This window comes from Anas platyrhynchos, chromosome 3 (assembly GCF_047663525.1).
Source record: "Anas platyrhynchos isolate ZD024472 breed Pekin duck chromosome 3, IASCAAS_PekinDuck_T2T, whole genome shotgun sequence".
Classification (NCBI taxonomy): Eukaryota; Metazoa; Chordata; class Aves; order Anseriformes; family Anatidae; genus Anas; species Anas platyrhynchos.
The window spans coordinates 95,500,385-95,516,682 of record NC_092589.1 but is presented as its reverse complement, the minus strand read 5'-3'; the positions used below and the strand labels follow the sequence as shown (position 1 = coordinate 95,516,682).

At 40.0% G+C, this 16,298-nt stretch overlaps 1 protein-coding gene across 1 annotated transcript in view; it reads left to right on the top strand.

Moving 5' to 3' along the window:
- The first annotated feature begins 7,011 nt into the window (after positions 1 to 7,011).
- The window catches only part of HCRTR2 (hypocretin receptor 2), a 42,194-nt gene continuing 32,907 nt past the window's right edge, over positions 7,012 to 16,298 (top strand). Inside the window, exon 1 of the mRNA XM_005009180.6 lies at positions 7,012 to 7,323. Within this exon, the coding sequence (XP_005009237.1) occupies positions 7,095 to 7,323 (229 nt within the window). The 5' untranslated portion in view covers positions 7,012 to 7,094. The remainder of the gene's footprint in view (positions 7,324 to 16,298) is intronic.

Below are 16,298 nucleotides of genomic sequence, written 5' to 3'. Positions count from 1 at the left end.
TCTAGTTGAAAACAATATAGGAGCCAGCAAAGGTACCAGATACATGTATGTAACCAGACTTTTACAAGGACTGCCAAGGATTCTGAAACACTGGATTGGTGAGTCTGATTTCTATATTCTGCAGTTTCATGTTATAGAAGTAGTAGTCATGAATATACATGATAGGAAAGAATCATCATGCTTTTTGAAGACGGAAAGTATACATTACATATCTTACATTTCCCTTAAAAAGTCATCACTCATGAATTTCATGAAGTATACTTTTGTTGTTTGGTTTTTTTTAAATCTACTTTGGGGATCTTTTAAATGACCTTCATGAAGCTCCATTACCATCTGATTGGTTCCTTTGTGATTAATAATGTGCTCAAGACTGGAGGAGAAAAAAAAAAAGTCAACAGTAGAAACAAAGAACTATTTATGAAAATGGGAAAAGTTGACTATAGAAATTTGATACTAGATCCATGGACCTACACTGGACCTGTACTGATCACCATGGTCATGCAGTATTCAGGAAAGGACATGAATATAGAAGATAATAAAATTTTCTGGTAATACTAAGTTGAGTGACAAAAATAAAATGATTGCTGAAAGTGAGATCGATTCAAGGAGTGACTAAACATATTAGAACTCCTTAAGATTTTACTGAGGAAAATAATATTGCAAGTGGTAGGGAAAAAAGTGGAAAGGGAAATATACTCTTTTATATGAACAACCCAAATAGAATTATCCAACAATTGTTTTAAAGGTAGCAAAGAAAGAACACTGCAAAAAAACTGTGGGAAGCATTGCTTCTAGCTATTGTGGAAACCAGAGGTTTAGATGGCTTCAGAAGAGAATTAAGCAAAATTATCAGAATAAAAACATGTGAAGACCTTTTAACCAGACTGCTAATGGTTTACCTCAGGAATCTACTAACATGCCGATTGCTCAAAGATGGGAAGTAGTAATGGTGGAAAGTATCATTACAAACTTGCCTTATCCTTGTTTTCTCCTTTAAACACCTGTTACCTGGCCATTGTCAGAGATATAACACTGATTAGAGGGATCTTTGACCCCCTGGAATATGATCTGTTTTTCTGAGGGATCAGAGATCAAAGAAAAAAGCCTAATAATGCTCATAAAAGGATAAGGTCAATGTAGTACTTTTGGTCTGATGTTATGTCACTGTGGACTAGTAGCCCATTGAACCTGAGTACAGAAAATACAGGTCATAGCCTATAATGCAAGTCACTGTCAATTAGTCTTCATATGACAGTAAGTGATACATCACTTAAAAAATTATTTTGTCACTGGTTTGGTTCCTGCTGTTAAGCTACAATGTCTACTTAAAATTTTCATTCTGAAGAATATTGTCCCTTCCTGCATTTTGTAAAGGGTAGATCCAGGGTTCTAACTGTCATTAAAACCTTTACTATGAATAAGGGGGTGTCGAGAGGCAGGAGACCTTTTCTCCATTAACACCAGTGACAGGACCCGCGGGAACGGAGTTAAGCTGAGGCAGGGGAAATTTAGGCTTGACATCAGGAGGGGGTTCTTCACAGAGAGGGTGGTTGCACACTGGAACAGGCTCCCCAGGGAAGTGGTCACTGCACCGAGCCTGTCTGAATTTAAGAAGAGATTGGACTGTGCACTTAGTCACACGGTCTGAACTTTTGGGTAGACCTGTGCGGTGTCAAGAGTTGGACTTGATGATCCTTAAGGGTCCCTTCCAACTCAGGATATTCTATGATTCTATGATTCTATGATTCTAAGTAATTTTATAAATAAATGGTAGATTCATTTGAAAAGCTATTTCCTTTAAAATCACCAAAATCACCAAACACTTTATCTCAAAAAAGCTTTGAGACTCTACCTTCTTATTCCTCAAAATACTCAGTATGAACATGTTCATCTTTTCTCAGATCACACTGAAGACACTGTGCTATATTCAAGTGGGATAGGAGTAGATGTTAGGGAAATGAATTTTAAGAAACAGTTTAAATTTAGAGTTTTGTTTTGTTTTGTGGTTTTGTGTTGTTTGTTGGTGGTTTTTTTTGGTTTCAGAGCTCTCAAGTGCAATGTTACATCCAACTACTTCATGTAACAGCTTCTGATGGACTTGAAGCAACTTTGCCTTGGCTTCTGCAATGAGTTTCAGTGTTTACCTAAACATGAAGTGAAGAAGAGCTTTTTCTTTTTTGCTTATTTAAAGTTGCTGACTGAAATTATAATTGGGCATGTCTTATGAAAAAGGTTAAATAGTCATCCCTCTTCCGGCTTCTGTATACAGTTCAGAGACCTATTTAGGAAAGGTGTATTGTAATTTGCTCTGTCAAGGTTGGATCTGTGCCCTCATCATTAAATGCGTTTGTTTTTAGATATTTGTAGACTTCATGAAGAAGTGAATATTGCAGATGGAACACGTTCATTTTCCTAATCAAAATAAATGTTTTTGTGAACTCTTCTTAGTGCTTAGCTGTAAGAAAGAAGCCCAAGAAAAGCACGGAGGAATAGTGTGCTTGCACTGATTTTTTTTTTTTTTTTACATGAATTGCACCAAGTTGGAAAACTAAAATAAGACCTTTTCACTTCAAATGTTCTACATTGGTGAATATTAATAATGATGATGGCATGATTTAACCAACTGCTGAACTTTCTTATCTGATTGTTGCTATAAATAGAGCAAATCACCCTGGCTTTGCCTCATTGTAATGATGTTAGTGAGCTAATTAATCAATGGAGTTTAGCTGATAGTCTAACTATAGTACCTAAAGGTACTATAGTTAGTAAAGGTAACAGTACTTTTGCTCACTGTTGTATTGCTTAAAACAGGATCCTATTCTGCTTTAGAATAAAGATAAAAATGCCTGAGGTTAGCTAAAGAAGGTTAATTGCTGGAGGCTTCTTATATCACCAGTGGTTCCAGAAAATCAGCAGAAGGCAATATCTGTTATGTTATCAGCAATATCTGTTATGTTAAAACTAGTTTTGCCTTTTCAGCCTACAGTTTATTAGTGAATTAATTCTAAGACAAGAGGGGGGACCTAAAGAAAATGTGGTGCTGCAGATGTTTTGTGTGATGGAGCATCATTACATTCATTTATAAGGTTTGCTGATTAATTCATTCTTTTCACAAACAATACAGTATTCATTTTCCTTTTGTGGCTCTTTGCACCTCACCACTTCATAGATACTACCTTTATAATCCAACTAAATTTTATGGCTGCAGAGATATCCAAATCTTGTCTTCTTGATCAGTCTTTCTCTCTTGCTCTCAGATTCTCTCTACTTACACATTTAATGTTCTCCCTTCTTCACAATCTATTTAGCTGATGATAGCCCAAGTGCTCCTCAGAAACTACTTAGTGCTGCTGCCAGGGAAGCAGCAGTTCCACCTTGAAATACCATTATAGGAGGAAAGATACCAGAGGGGCTTCGCAGACAAAAGCTGGTACATGACTGAGCAGGATTGCTCAAGCAAATAAGCAGTAATGCTGTTTTTCTATTGAACCATCATGTGACATATTTCATAACAGAGAAAGGGAACAGAGAAAAGCTGTTAAATCAAAACAGTGAAAGGAAAATGGGAAGGAAGGACATATTCAAACAATTCATTTCTACTGCCAATACAACAATTTATTTCTCTTTAAAAGCCGTGTTTATGCAGTTTGCTTCCCAAGAATGAAAGCACGTGTCAAATGTTCAGCCAAGGCTGAACAGAAACCCTAAGGCTCAGCTACCTCTTACCCCAAGTTTGCAAAAACTTTATAATTCATTCTGCTTTGATAAAAGGTTCTGAATTTAATATACTATTAGATGTGTATGGACCTAATCCTCTGAATCAAATAGTTTTTAAAATTAAAGTGCTAGACTATGTGTAGTGCTGTCTATTTGTGTGATTTATAAAAATGTGAGTCTGAATCAAAGAATGGTTTGGGTTGGAAGGGACCTTAAAGATCATCTAATTCCAGTCTGCAATAGAACGATTATTATGGAGGGGGAAAACGTGCTTGACAAAGCAATAAACTTGGATGCTGAAGTAGGGTTTGTTCCCTATGAATGTCAGTTCCTTTGAGCTATCAGATGCAATAAAGCATAAATTTGTGTTTGATTTATATTCACATGGTCTAATATCATAAAATAAGTGGCACTGAAAGCCACAAGGCATATTTTTTATGACTGTAATTTAATTTCAGTATTTTGGGATTAGTGATAGAAAGTTACAAATTAGAAAGATATCAATGTATGTGAACCCTTTAGCTAAATAAAGTACTAGGTGGTATTCTCGTGAGATAAAAATATTAATAGATATAACCCTGAATTTATCCTCCTTTTAAGTGTTGTGTAGCCAGTGTATTCTTTGTAGGAGTTTCTAAAACCACACATTAAACAGGTTTTAAATTGAAAAAAAAAAAAAAAAGGGGGGGGGGGGGAGGGGAGAAAGGTTAATAAAATGAGAATTACATACATTTGAGCATTTACTGTTCACTTGCATATGGAAGAACACATTTAGACTCTTGCACTAGTCTTGATGTAAATTGTATAATTAAGACATAAATCAGCAGTAAAATTCATCAAATTAATCTATTTTTCTAACACGCTTTCACAAATTAGAAAGCAGAAGGGGCTCTTGTAATCATCTAGTTTGACCTCTTGCATGCTACAGGTCAGATGACTTTTCTGAATTAATTCCCATTTCAGATAGCACTTATCTTTTAAGAAAGCATCTGATCGTGATTTTAAAATATACAGCTAAAATGACTCTATTTGAAAAGTATTTCCTCAATAACAGATTTTTATGCATGATGCATATTTTAGCTCAGCCAAGTTTCTCATACTTAATGTGTTTTCACAGGTATACTTATTTGTACTGGCAATTATCACATGAAGCTCTCTGGCTACAGATTCATGATGGGAGCTAGTGTGTAGCTGATTATCTCTGATTTTTGGATCACCTGCCAGCTTCTTCAAGGTCATTGAATGATGAGTGCAACAGAACCAAGATCTGACAGTAGAAAGACATGAGCTCAGTGACAAGTCTTTTTTTTTTTTTTTTTTTTACCATTTTATTCTGAGATCTGTTAGTTAGACAATTTCTAATCTTTATAATGTGTGCCACATTGATTTTCTACTATACAGTCTACCTAATAAGAATGTGCTGTACCAATAAAAGCAAATGTATTACAGTACTCTAGGAATAGAAAATTAATGCATTTTATCAATCTGCATGATTAATCATTTATGCCTTTATCAATAAAATTTATTATCTGGTTGAAAGAAAAAAAGAAAAAAAATAAGAACAACAAAAAAAGAGCTCTAAGATCCATTTTTCATAAAACCACATCGTTTCTTAATACTTACATGTATGTCTTTTTAATTCAATTCCTTACTACTGGGGAGGGAGGAAGAAAGGAGTATTCTATGACAAAAAAAAAGCGTTACCTGTTTCAGATTTTATGGCAACTTGGAAGCAGATGTGGAATTTATGGATCAACATTTTAACATATGAAACAAACTGGAGAATGATTGTTGTTGTCTGATACTGACCACCAAATGGTCATGCTCTACATCTACACTAGTGAAGACTATGACAAACTCCTTAAGCACGTCTCTTTTTGTGTACTAAGTACATCAGTATTCCAAGGTCCTCAGGAGAGCTTAAATCACTTCCCCAAACTCATACTTTTACTAACAGAATCTTAGCTGTTTTCCTTAGTTGAGAAGTATCTAATCTTTATTTATGAGGTTTGTGAAGTCTACCTTTCTAATTTATGTAAGGTGCTGATCTTACCTGTATATCCAAGTATGTCTCACTCTTTGATGTCTTTATCCTGAAAGGTCTATTCAACTTTCCAGTAGAATATGAATGTTTTTTTAATTATTATTTATTTTTATTTTATCTTATTTATTTGTTTTTATTTTACAGAAACAAAACTAAAACAAAGAGAGCAGGTCTATAAAAACAGGTGCCTAAAGGCAACACCAGGTTGGGTGGTTAGGTGGGGATGCTGGACCGGACTTTGAAGGCATGAGGGAATGCTCCATGCTTATGAAGAACAATTCAGGAAGTTAAGCACTACAGTGTTCATGAGTATCTGCCTCTCTGCTAAAGTTATGTGTTGGAAGTAGAGTCACATAATAGTTTCTCCACTCTCTGGTGGTGTAGACCCTGCACATAAATGATTTAAATGAGCGAGGTGTGCCCTTTCACAGTGGAAGTGGTGCTTATAATTCTCATTAAACTCATTAAGTTATTCAGCAAGTAAATGAAGAGATTACCTGAAAAACGGGACTTTTTTTCAGTCAGGGAAGGACAAGTCCAGCCCTTTCCCTTCTCTCTCAGGAACTGAACATTGGGCAGAGTATGAAAACAATTCAGGAAGCAATGACTAGAAGCTGGGAATCCTATCACGCTGTTTAACTAGCACTTCTGAGCTTTCTTGAATTGCTTTCTGCCAGCTCAGCTCAATCCGGAGTAGCCAAGGGGCAGCTGAGATCCCAAGCTGGAGATTAGTAACTACACTCAAGCCTACAGTGAGCCTTCATGGTCCTAAAATGTGATGAAACCACTCGCTTGTCTGTTCACTGTGCTTACAGATTTTCCCGCTGAGGTTTGTTCTGTTTTAGCCAGCGCTGTCTAGAGCTAAGCACCACACTGTTTATGAATATTTGGCTCTGTATTAAGCCCGTGCGTTGGAGGTAGAGCCACACACCAATAACACACAGCCGAACTTTTCAAAGGGGCCCCCAGAAGACACATCGACCGCTCAGTTTTAATTACTCCTTTCATCCTCTGCCTCCTCCGCAAGAGCCATCCGTCGAATCCCCATCCTTCAACCATCGATTCCCCCGACAGATGTCTCCCCACACACCCCGGGCAGGGCAGGGCGTGCATCCTCCGCTCCCGCGGAGAGGAAAAAGGGTCGGGGGAAGGCTGCCGGGCGGCTGGGGCCGGCTCGGAGCCCCAGCCCGGTCCCGCATTGGCTCCCGAAGTTTCCGCGTCATTTTCTCCCCACACCCAGCTCGGCACCGGCGATCGCAAGTCTCAATGGAGGGGCGTGAGAGAGTGCTGGAGCGCTGAGAGGGTTCAGCCAGCCCCCGGACCACCGCCAGGGATGTCCGGGACGCAGCCCGAGGATGCTTCTCATCCGCGCAGGAACTGGACATCCTCCCCGGAGCTGAACGAGACCCGGGAGCCTTTTTTAAGCCCGTCCGCCGACTACGACGACGAGGAGTTCCTGCGCTACCTTTGGAAGGAGTATTTGCACCCCAAGGAGTACGAATGGGCGCTGATCGCCGGCTACATCGTCGTCTTCATTGTGGCGCTCGTCGGGAACGTCCTGGGTGAGTGTGGCGCCCCGAAGTTGCTTCCCAGCCCCTTTTTTTTTTTTGACCCGCGGGTGGGTTTCACCTCTCCCCCCGGCTGGACACGCCGCATCCCCAGTAGCCGGGCTACGGGAAGGGAAGGGACCGCCGGACACCGGGGGTTCGGGGACAGCCGAGCCAGGCTCCCGTCCCCATCCACCGGGCACAGGTGCCGAAACCGCCCGCCCTGCCCTCCACGGGCAGCGGCCCCGCCTCTCCGCCCGCCCGGAGGGATGCTGCTCCCTCCTGCGCCCCGCTGCGCTGGGAACCCCAAAACGGGCGTCTTATCGGGCTGGCAGAGATAAGGGGGAACGAGGCGAGGGGGACAGGGGTGGCGTCGCCCCGGCCGTGGGGGCGCCCACCTCTCTTCGCCCCCTCGCCCCATCTCTCCGTCATCTCCCCATCTCCCTCTTGCCCCCTTTCCCCGTCTCCCCATCTCCCCTTCTCCCTCTCGCCCCATCATCTCCCCGTCTCCTCATCTTCCCCTCTCCCCATCTCTCCATCTCCCTCTCTCCCCATCTCTCGCTCGCCCCATCTCCCCCTCTCCCCATTTATCTCCCCCTCGCCGCCTTTCCCCGTCTCTCCCCCGCGCACGCCGCCGTGGAGCAGCCTCTCCCCCGGAGCCCCGGCCATTTGCGTCCCGTATTTACAGCACTGACATTTTCATGAACGGAGCGGCTCACTAGCGCCCAGCCCCGCCATACGGGGCTTCCATTCATGATTTTCTGCAGGATTTATGCACACCAGCGCTGCCATCGGCGAGCGCTCAAGGCTTCCCTAGACGCGTTGCAAATACGACTGCAGCTACAGGCAACGTTTTGCGAGGCATTTTTTTTTTTTTTTTTTTTCCCTTCGACGGACTGATGATGCTGTTTTTGTCTGGAATGGCACGCAAGCTGCCGGTAAACACCGAGTACGCACGTTGGCGAAACCAGTGAGCCTTCAGCCAAAGAGGCTAAGAGAGGGCTATTCACCAGCCCGGGTGTGCTTGCTCGGTCCATGGCTCGGCAGCTTCTCAGGGTAAAGATAGTAGCCTTCCCAAAGAGCCCGTGCTTTAAACCACGAAGAAAAGTGTCCTTTCTTCTGATCCTCAGAGAAGACAGCTTAAGGAGAACTGTCTGTGTTTGCCTATTCACCTCCACCCGTTTTGTAAGCAGGCTGTCTTCTCACCTTTAAAGATTCAAGGTCAAACCTTCGGTTACAGCAGCTCTCACCCTGCTTACACTTTTTTTTTTTCCTTTTTGTTTTTTTCCCCCCCTGAAGCCACCAGACGGAAAGGTTTCCTGGCTTTGCACTCGAAGACAGAGACGATATCAGTGCTGATGCACAGCTGCTCCTCCCTGATGTGCCTGTACCATATCTTGGGATGGAGGCTGGCATTTAGCTATCCGCCCACCTGTCCTTTTACTGGGCTGCTTCTGCCCAAGCCTTTTGCTTTTTTAAACTGCCTTTGTGCGTTGTACAGACCTCACCCACCCAAACTGCTGCTCCTGTTGATGGGCAAGTTGTTTGTGGGATCGGCAGGTGCAGGTGCTCGTTAGCTGAACACTGTCTCATCTTTATGCAAGAAAGCTCACATTGCACTGATTGCAGGCTCAAGTGATTTTGAGGGGAGAGATTGATGTGGTCTTTCCACAGAAATCTTTCGTGAAACCTTGTTTATTTGGCTGGCAGTGAAAATCTGATACATAAGAGTGTACATTTTGAAATCCCCAGAAAGTTAAGTTTCCTGCTCACAGTCAATCTGTAAAAATCCTTACTCACAGTCAATCTGCAATTTAGTCTTGTACCTTCTCAAAGCAAAGCAGAAGCGGTTCTAAAGAGAGTTTTAGTGGCTCACAGTGCTTTATAGTTTCACCCTTAATGATGCAGTGTGTTCCTCTGCTTACATTTGAGCAGTGCTGCTGGACTAGTGTGGGAAATCAATGCTCTAGTTCTGCTTTTTCCATGTCTTATTAAGTTAGCACTGAAGAAACCATGAAATACCTTTCCCTTCCCTATGTTGTCTCAAAAAAAAAAAAAATAATAATAACTTCTGTCTATTTTCAATTATGCATTCACACGGAATGAGGCAACTCACTGTGTTCCCATAATAACATCTGTGCAAGTAGAGGGCACAGCACATCCCTCACATATTAGTAATAAATGAGATTAAAGCATTCTGACAGTTAATTAACAGCCAAGGGTAGAAAGCTTGAACTTTGATTGACATCTACTGGGCTCTTGGCTGATCTGCACTGCAGGAATTGTCCTGCTAATAGTAGTGTATAACAAGGTCTGCATTACTATTTAGCTTTTAGTTCAATTAGGAGGGTTGACATACCCTGTCCAAACCACTGCACAAACCAGCTACAATGAAAACATTTGCAAGCCTCTGCATCTGAATGCAGGTTTGATTATTGCATTCAGGTTCTTCATAGCAATGATTCTCACGTGTGCCCACACTAGCTGCTCACCAGAGGTTTCATTGCAAGCCACTGAGAAGAAGCAGGTCTTAAGAAGGTTTTAAGACATAGTTATATGAACATTTAGAGAATCTGAAATTAGGGTGATATCATCAGTATATTTTGTCCTATTTTCTCTTTCGTTTAGTCACTATTTATCACTAGAGGCAGAATAGATACTGAGGGTAAGGACTTCCTGTTTTTCACACAAGACCAAATCATTCCATTACCACTGCACAGAAGTTGAGCCCCTTCAACTTTGTGAAACTAGAGCAAAACTTCCTAACAGGGTATGTACTTTGACTTTGGACTAATTATCTGTTTTTTCTTTATTTAAAAAGTGCTTGAAATAGAAATGAAGAAAAATGAAAGAAGGAAAGATACATTTAGGATGCATGGAGTCCTCTGGTTACTGACACAATGATTCCACACTAACCAGTTTCAGCTGTTAAACCCTCGGTTAAGGTTAAACCCTAAGATAAGGATAAGACCATAAGGGATTAACAATTCCACACAGTTAACACTTTAGAATGGGGATGGTTCTCATTTAAGTTATTCATTCAAAGGGGTCAGAACTTTCCTATTGAACTGTTTTCCCTCAGAAAACATGCAGTCTTGAAAATCAAATGGTACAGGGAAGATCTTGATAGGGTCAAAGACTGACCACAGAGCAAACAGCCTTCTGGTGTCCCATCAGCCGAGATGCTGGGACACTGGTAGCACTTCGCAGAGCTGGCAGGAGCTGGGAGAAGGAGCACACTGATCCTGCCAGTGCTCAGCTTGAAGCTCGTGCTGGATGCCATGGTTTGGAGACCATGCAGATCTCTGCAAGAGATCTCAGAGACTTTTTTTACTCACAGAATTTGGTGATGTTTCTCTTTCCATCTTAGAATTAAATCAAGCCTAATTGACAGAAAATTAGTCTTCTCTGGATAATTCTATTATTTGCTATCTATTTTATGGTGACCCAGGATGTGAGGTGATGGACACAATCTGAAGCATAGAAAGTTCTGGCTGAATGTGAGGGGGCACTTGTTTGCTGTGAGGGTGGCAGAGCACTGGAACAGGTTGCCCAGAGAAGTTGTGCAGTCTCCTCTGGAGATATTCAAAACCCACCTGGATGCCATCCTGCTCAACATGCTGTAAGGGATCCTACTCAGCAGGTGGGTTGGACTGGATGATCTTCAGAGGTCCCTTCCAAGCCCGCCCATTCTGTAATTCTGTTAGCTGTTATGCTGAGATCTGTACAGCACCCATCTGTAGTCCTTTCTTCAAGGAGTTCACAGTCTCACTCATACAACTCAACAGCATTCATCTGATTTTTGCTTCCTATAGCTTGATTTTTAGTGCTTCTTTCTTTATGGGTGTACAATTAAAGTTTTGGGTATAATTCTACCACCAGAGCTCTAGTCAATGATGACCAATAGGCAACTGTAATGTCTCAAATATATCTATGCCATCATTTTAAAAGCAACCGGTGAATATTGAGGTCTATGCATGCATGCATATGTTGGTAGAATTGTATTGTTATCCGCAGGTTAATATTGGTGCCTGACCAATAAACACGCAGAATTGGAATCTACATGAAGGTCATGTATTCTCTTATATGGGTCTCTTCTCTAATCTACACAAATCCTTCTGATTGCCTTAGATGAGGCATATTTCACCTAACTGTATTTTAAGGTAATGCATTTTATTTTGTCCAGATTATCTGAGGAATCTGGCACTGAATATAGAATCATAGAATCATCTAGGTTGGAAACAACCTCTAAGATTTTCTAGTCCAACCTTTAACCTAGCACTGACAAGTCCACCATTAAACCATGTCACTAAGCTCTAAATCTACATGTTTTTTGAAGACTTACAAGGATGGTGACTCAACTACTTGCCTGAACAATCTGTTTCAATACATTTCAACCCTTGAAGAATTTCAACCCAGTGAAGATTTTTTTCCTAATATCCAACCTAAACCTCTCCTTGCACAATTTAAGGTCTTCTTGTCTTATCACTTGGTATGCGGGAGAAGAGACCAATCCCCACTTCACTATAGCCTCCTTTAAGGTAATTGTAGAGCATGATAAGGTGTCCACTGAGCTTCCTTTTCTCCAGGCTAAACATCCCCAGCTCCCTCAGCCGCTCTTCATACTACTTGTGCTCTAGACCCTTCACCAGCTTCATTATCTATCTTTGGACCTGTTCCAGCACCTTGGTCACAGAATCAAGCACTTTATGTTTGTAGCACCAGCTACATGTAAGTCACCTTTATATCTTGGATTGATATTAGCAAGAGTTGCTTAATCATTTTTTGAAAAGATACAATGCAGGATGTGATGTAATATTTATACATTTCATCTACCTAAGGTAGATAATATATGAGCTCAGTTTATAGAAGGGTTAGGGTATCAGCTAAAATACATAGGTATTTACATAATATAGTGATCACTGGCAAGAAGGAGACATGCACACCCTTGTGAGATACCCAAACAGTAGAAATACATTGAAAGATGAAGCTGAATTGTCATTATGTCTTCTTCTTTATAGGCTGTCACATCCAGAAGCATAACTTGTTCCACTGCATATGCTTTCTGATCAAAGTCCAGAGGGCAGACAACTCTCTTTCCTTTTAGTGTCCTTCATGTCAAAAGGCAAGTCTGTCTCCTATGAATACTGCAGTTGAGCTCTGAAAAAGGGCAATGCCCAGGACTGAAGGAAGACAAGCTGCAAGAGATACCTAATGCCTTGAATGTTAATACAAATTTTGTTGACTTTCATTTGAGTTCTGCTAACAGTTGCATCTGTCTGGAAGATGCCTTTATATTTGGATACAAAGGACTGTCCTTTTTTAGTGTTTTTTGTTTTTGTTTTTTTTTTTTTTTTTTTTTCTTTTTTCAGTCAGTATGAAAGAATAAGCAGTTTGGCTACTTGTATTCCAACCTCATTCCAAAAGACAACAGTCCTGCTTTAAACTGATTTGGTGACAAAGGAGGAGGGCTGGAATCTGAACAAGTGGAAAAATGCCCAAGGGTCTCAAGGGTCAAAAACCATTATCAGGTACTGAAAGCAAAACAAGCATATTCCTTTATCATATATTATCATATGGACTCCCATGCCGTGTTTAATTCATAGCTGTTTTTCATAATGTTATTGTTCTTACTTCTGGAACTCCACGCACGTTTTGGAAACAGAAAATTTAGGACTGATCTTCCATCCAGTTTTCTTCCTTTCTGCTCTCCGCAGCACTATTGATGAGATATCTCTTATCTGATATATCATAAACTGTGACTTAAGTGCTAGCTATTCAGCAGTTCTTACAGAAGAACAAACTTTTATGAAGCCTTCTTAAGAAACAAGTGAAACTCTTTTTAAACACTTATCCAATTTAATTTTGTACATTCTCGAAGCTGTTGGAATGATAGTTCTGAAGACCAGCTCGCCTATTTACTCCCAAAACAGGTGCAGCCTTGGGTGTGGTAGTTTGGTGAGGACTGATTTGATTTTGTATTATAAGTGATGTTTTGAAAGAACCATCTTTGTATGGGAGAAGGAAAATAACTCATCCTGGCTCTTCAGCCACTGCCCAAGTCTAGCAAGACCACTGAAAACAGTAAAGACCAGTCTCAGTCTACCCGGAGCTGAACAGTGACTAACATGCCTTTCCCTTAAGTCAGTGAAGTATTCTTCAGACTGATGTGCCTTTGGGGCATTATAAAAGCTGTTGCCACTTTCTGCCTTAGCTCATCATCTTTCAAAAGAAAAAAAATGTTTTGGAATGCTTCTTTTTTTTTTTGAAACTTTTTTTATTGCTTACTTTCTGTGCTACATATCTAGTAAAACTTTTTTTTTTTTTTTTTTTTTTTTTTTAATGGGGGCTGGGTATTAGTTACCATCTGATTTATGCTTTCAGTACAGTACATCTCCCAGCTGAAATTTGTCAGAGAAAAGCTAGACCACACTGGTCCTCAGTGGAAGAAGACAGGAGCTGAGGGCAGCAGCAAGACCAGCAGCCCAGTTCCACTGTGCCCAAACAAGGGGAGCTGGACAGGTCTGGTGATGGTCAGACAGTTACCAGAAAACCCAGCAGTTACCAAAAAAATTCATAGGGATGAAGCTTGTCTGAGGTTAGGTCAGGAAGTCAAGTCTATAGGTCAGGGCCACAATCAATATTGGACAGACACATGGCCAAGCACATGCACACTTAGAACATTTGTCTTGCCTGAGCTAAATGTGAGAGCCTGGGCTTGAATGCAGCTCCCAAGCAAAGCAGAGACCCCAAGAAGAGGTATATCAGCTCAGAGGTCTTTACTCAGCAGCCTGCTCTCTGCTTACACAGCTGTGCCACGTCAGAGCTTATTTTTTTCATATAGTCTAAAGCAAAAGCATTCATACATCTTCATTAGAAATGGACGTGGAAATAGATGGGTTTTTCCTAATGCAATTCTATTTTATGCTGATATGCATTTTGAAGCATATGGTTTCAGATTTGCCCAGCATTTCAGCTATGAAGCTCACCTTGGTTTTAATGAGTCACACAGGTTTGAATTTGAGTCACAATGAAGTGTGAAATCTTTTTATTGTAGTGTCATGTGCAGTATGACAGCTACATTAAGCGACCTTCCATCTCTAACATGAAATGTGTGTAAGGATTTTGTAGGTTTTTTATTGTTACGATGGATAGACAAATAAGTATATGCAACTCTGTGTGTGTAGTGGAATAATTTGAAACTGTCCAGTCTGTGTTAATCAGTATAGAAAGCTCAGAAAAATATGTGATGATATCTTTCACTTCATCCAGAACTGACCAAAACTGGCATTTTTGGTAGGCTGTATACCATAGCCAATCTTTTAGTAATAACTCCCATTCCCATTAGGTTGTTAATTGCCTAAGATTATGTAATGTGACAGAATTAGAAAATGAATCCTGTGCCAATTAGATGATTGTGCTATTACTCCCAATTGTACTTTGTAGAGATAAGCTTTCAGCAAGCAGAATTTACTTCTTATGTTCTTCTCTAGCATCATAAGATAACACTTGGTAGCTATAAAGCTCCTCAGAAATTATATGGCTGCAAGCAAACTAGATGTTATATATATGTTTTGTTTATGTAGACTCTCATTGTCTTCTGTCAGAAACAGTTCCTTAGTACATTTCAGGCTGATGAAAGAAAAAAAAATGTTTTAGATTTCATTTATTCTGTGTTATTCAGCTATAGTTCTTACAGTTTCAGTCTTTCTTCTAGAGTCTTACATGAAAAAAGTCATGGAACCTGCACCATGCAGACGTGTCTATGTGTTATACACAGGGAGCATGAACTAATGTCCCATTCCTTTTGTCATGCTTCCATGATTTTTGTTGACATGTGTTTAGTGTGTCTTGGGAGGAGGAGGTGGCACTTCACTTCCAAGCTATGTAATTCCTTTGTATGTGCAGCCCAGAACATAAACCATCTTTTCAGCTGTTACTTCATATATTCAAGGTCAGTTCTTATCTGCTGGGCATTATTACCAGATGTAGGATTTTTTCAATATTTTCATTGCAATAAACATTGTGTCAAAAGTGTCTGTTTGTGTCAGTCTTTCTATTGCTTTTTCAATGTAAACTTGATCAACTGTTAGTTTCTTTTTTTTTTTTAGTTAAGAGTAATGATGTAAAAAATGAAGTAATGTTTGAGTTTAGAGATCAGTAGTGGGTAAAGTGGTAGAGCTCAGATGGACAGCCTAGGAAGCAGATATCATCTTTTTATTCACAGAAGAGGTCTCTCTGTTTTAGATCTTTTGTTCTCACTGATGGTTTAAAAATTAAATTAAATTAAATTAAATATCCTCTACAATTTAGTTAAAGTGATTATTGTCCCTTAATCAAGATCATCAATAAAGTTATTGAAAACTCATAGAAAGCCTTCCTAAAATAAAATAAAAAAAAAAATAAGCCCAGGCTTAAACACCTAATTTTTAGATTGCTATGTTAAAGCAGAATTCTTAATCAGGAATAGAACATAAAATAATTTCAGTGATAGCATTTTTCTATCTAACAGTATGCATTGCTTCAATGTTTCAACAGGAGATCTAGCAGAATCCCATTTGGTATTTTATCTATTCAGACTTCCTTTCAGCATGACAATGTTGATAGACTCCCCACCACTGAGGCTTTCATTCACAGTAGGCAATGTCAAAAAAGAACAACGGGAAGATTGCCATATAAAGGACCAAATCTTTGCCAGCTGGAAACATTTTTTTTTAATTTTTTTTTTACATTTGAGGGTGAGTGGATGGACAATGATGCGTAACTCAAGTCTATTAAACACCTTTTTTTTTATCACTGTAAAACACTGAGAAGGAGGAAAGGTCTTTAGAAGCCTCCTGCCTTATGCGTTTGAAGATGTTGATAAGTAGTGCTTATATTCACAGCATTACTTCCATATAAATTGTGTGGTCGTATTTTAGTCATACAATTTTGGTAATGAACTACTAAAGCAAAATAAAGGTATTGAAGCATAGCATAATGGAGAAAAA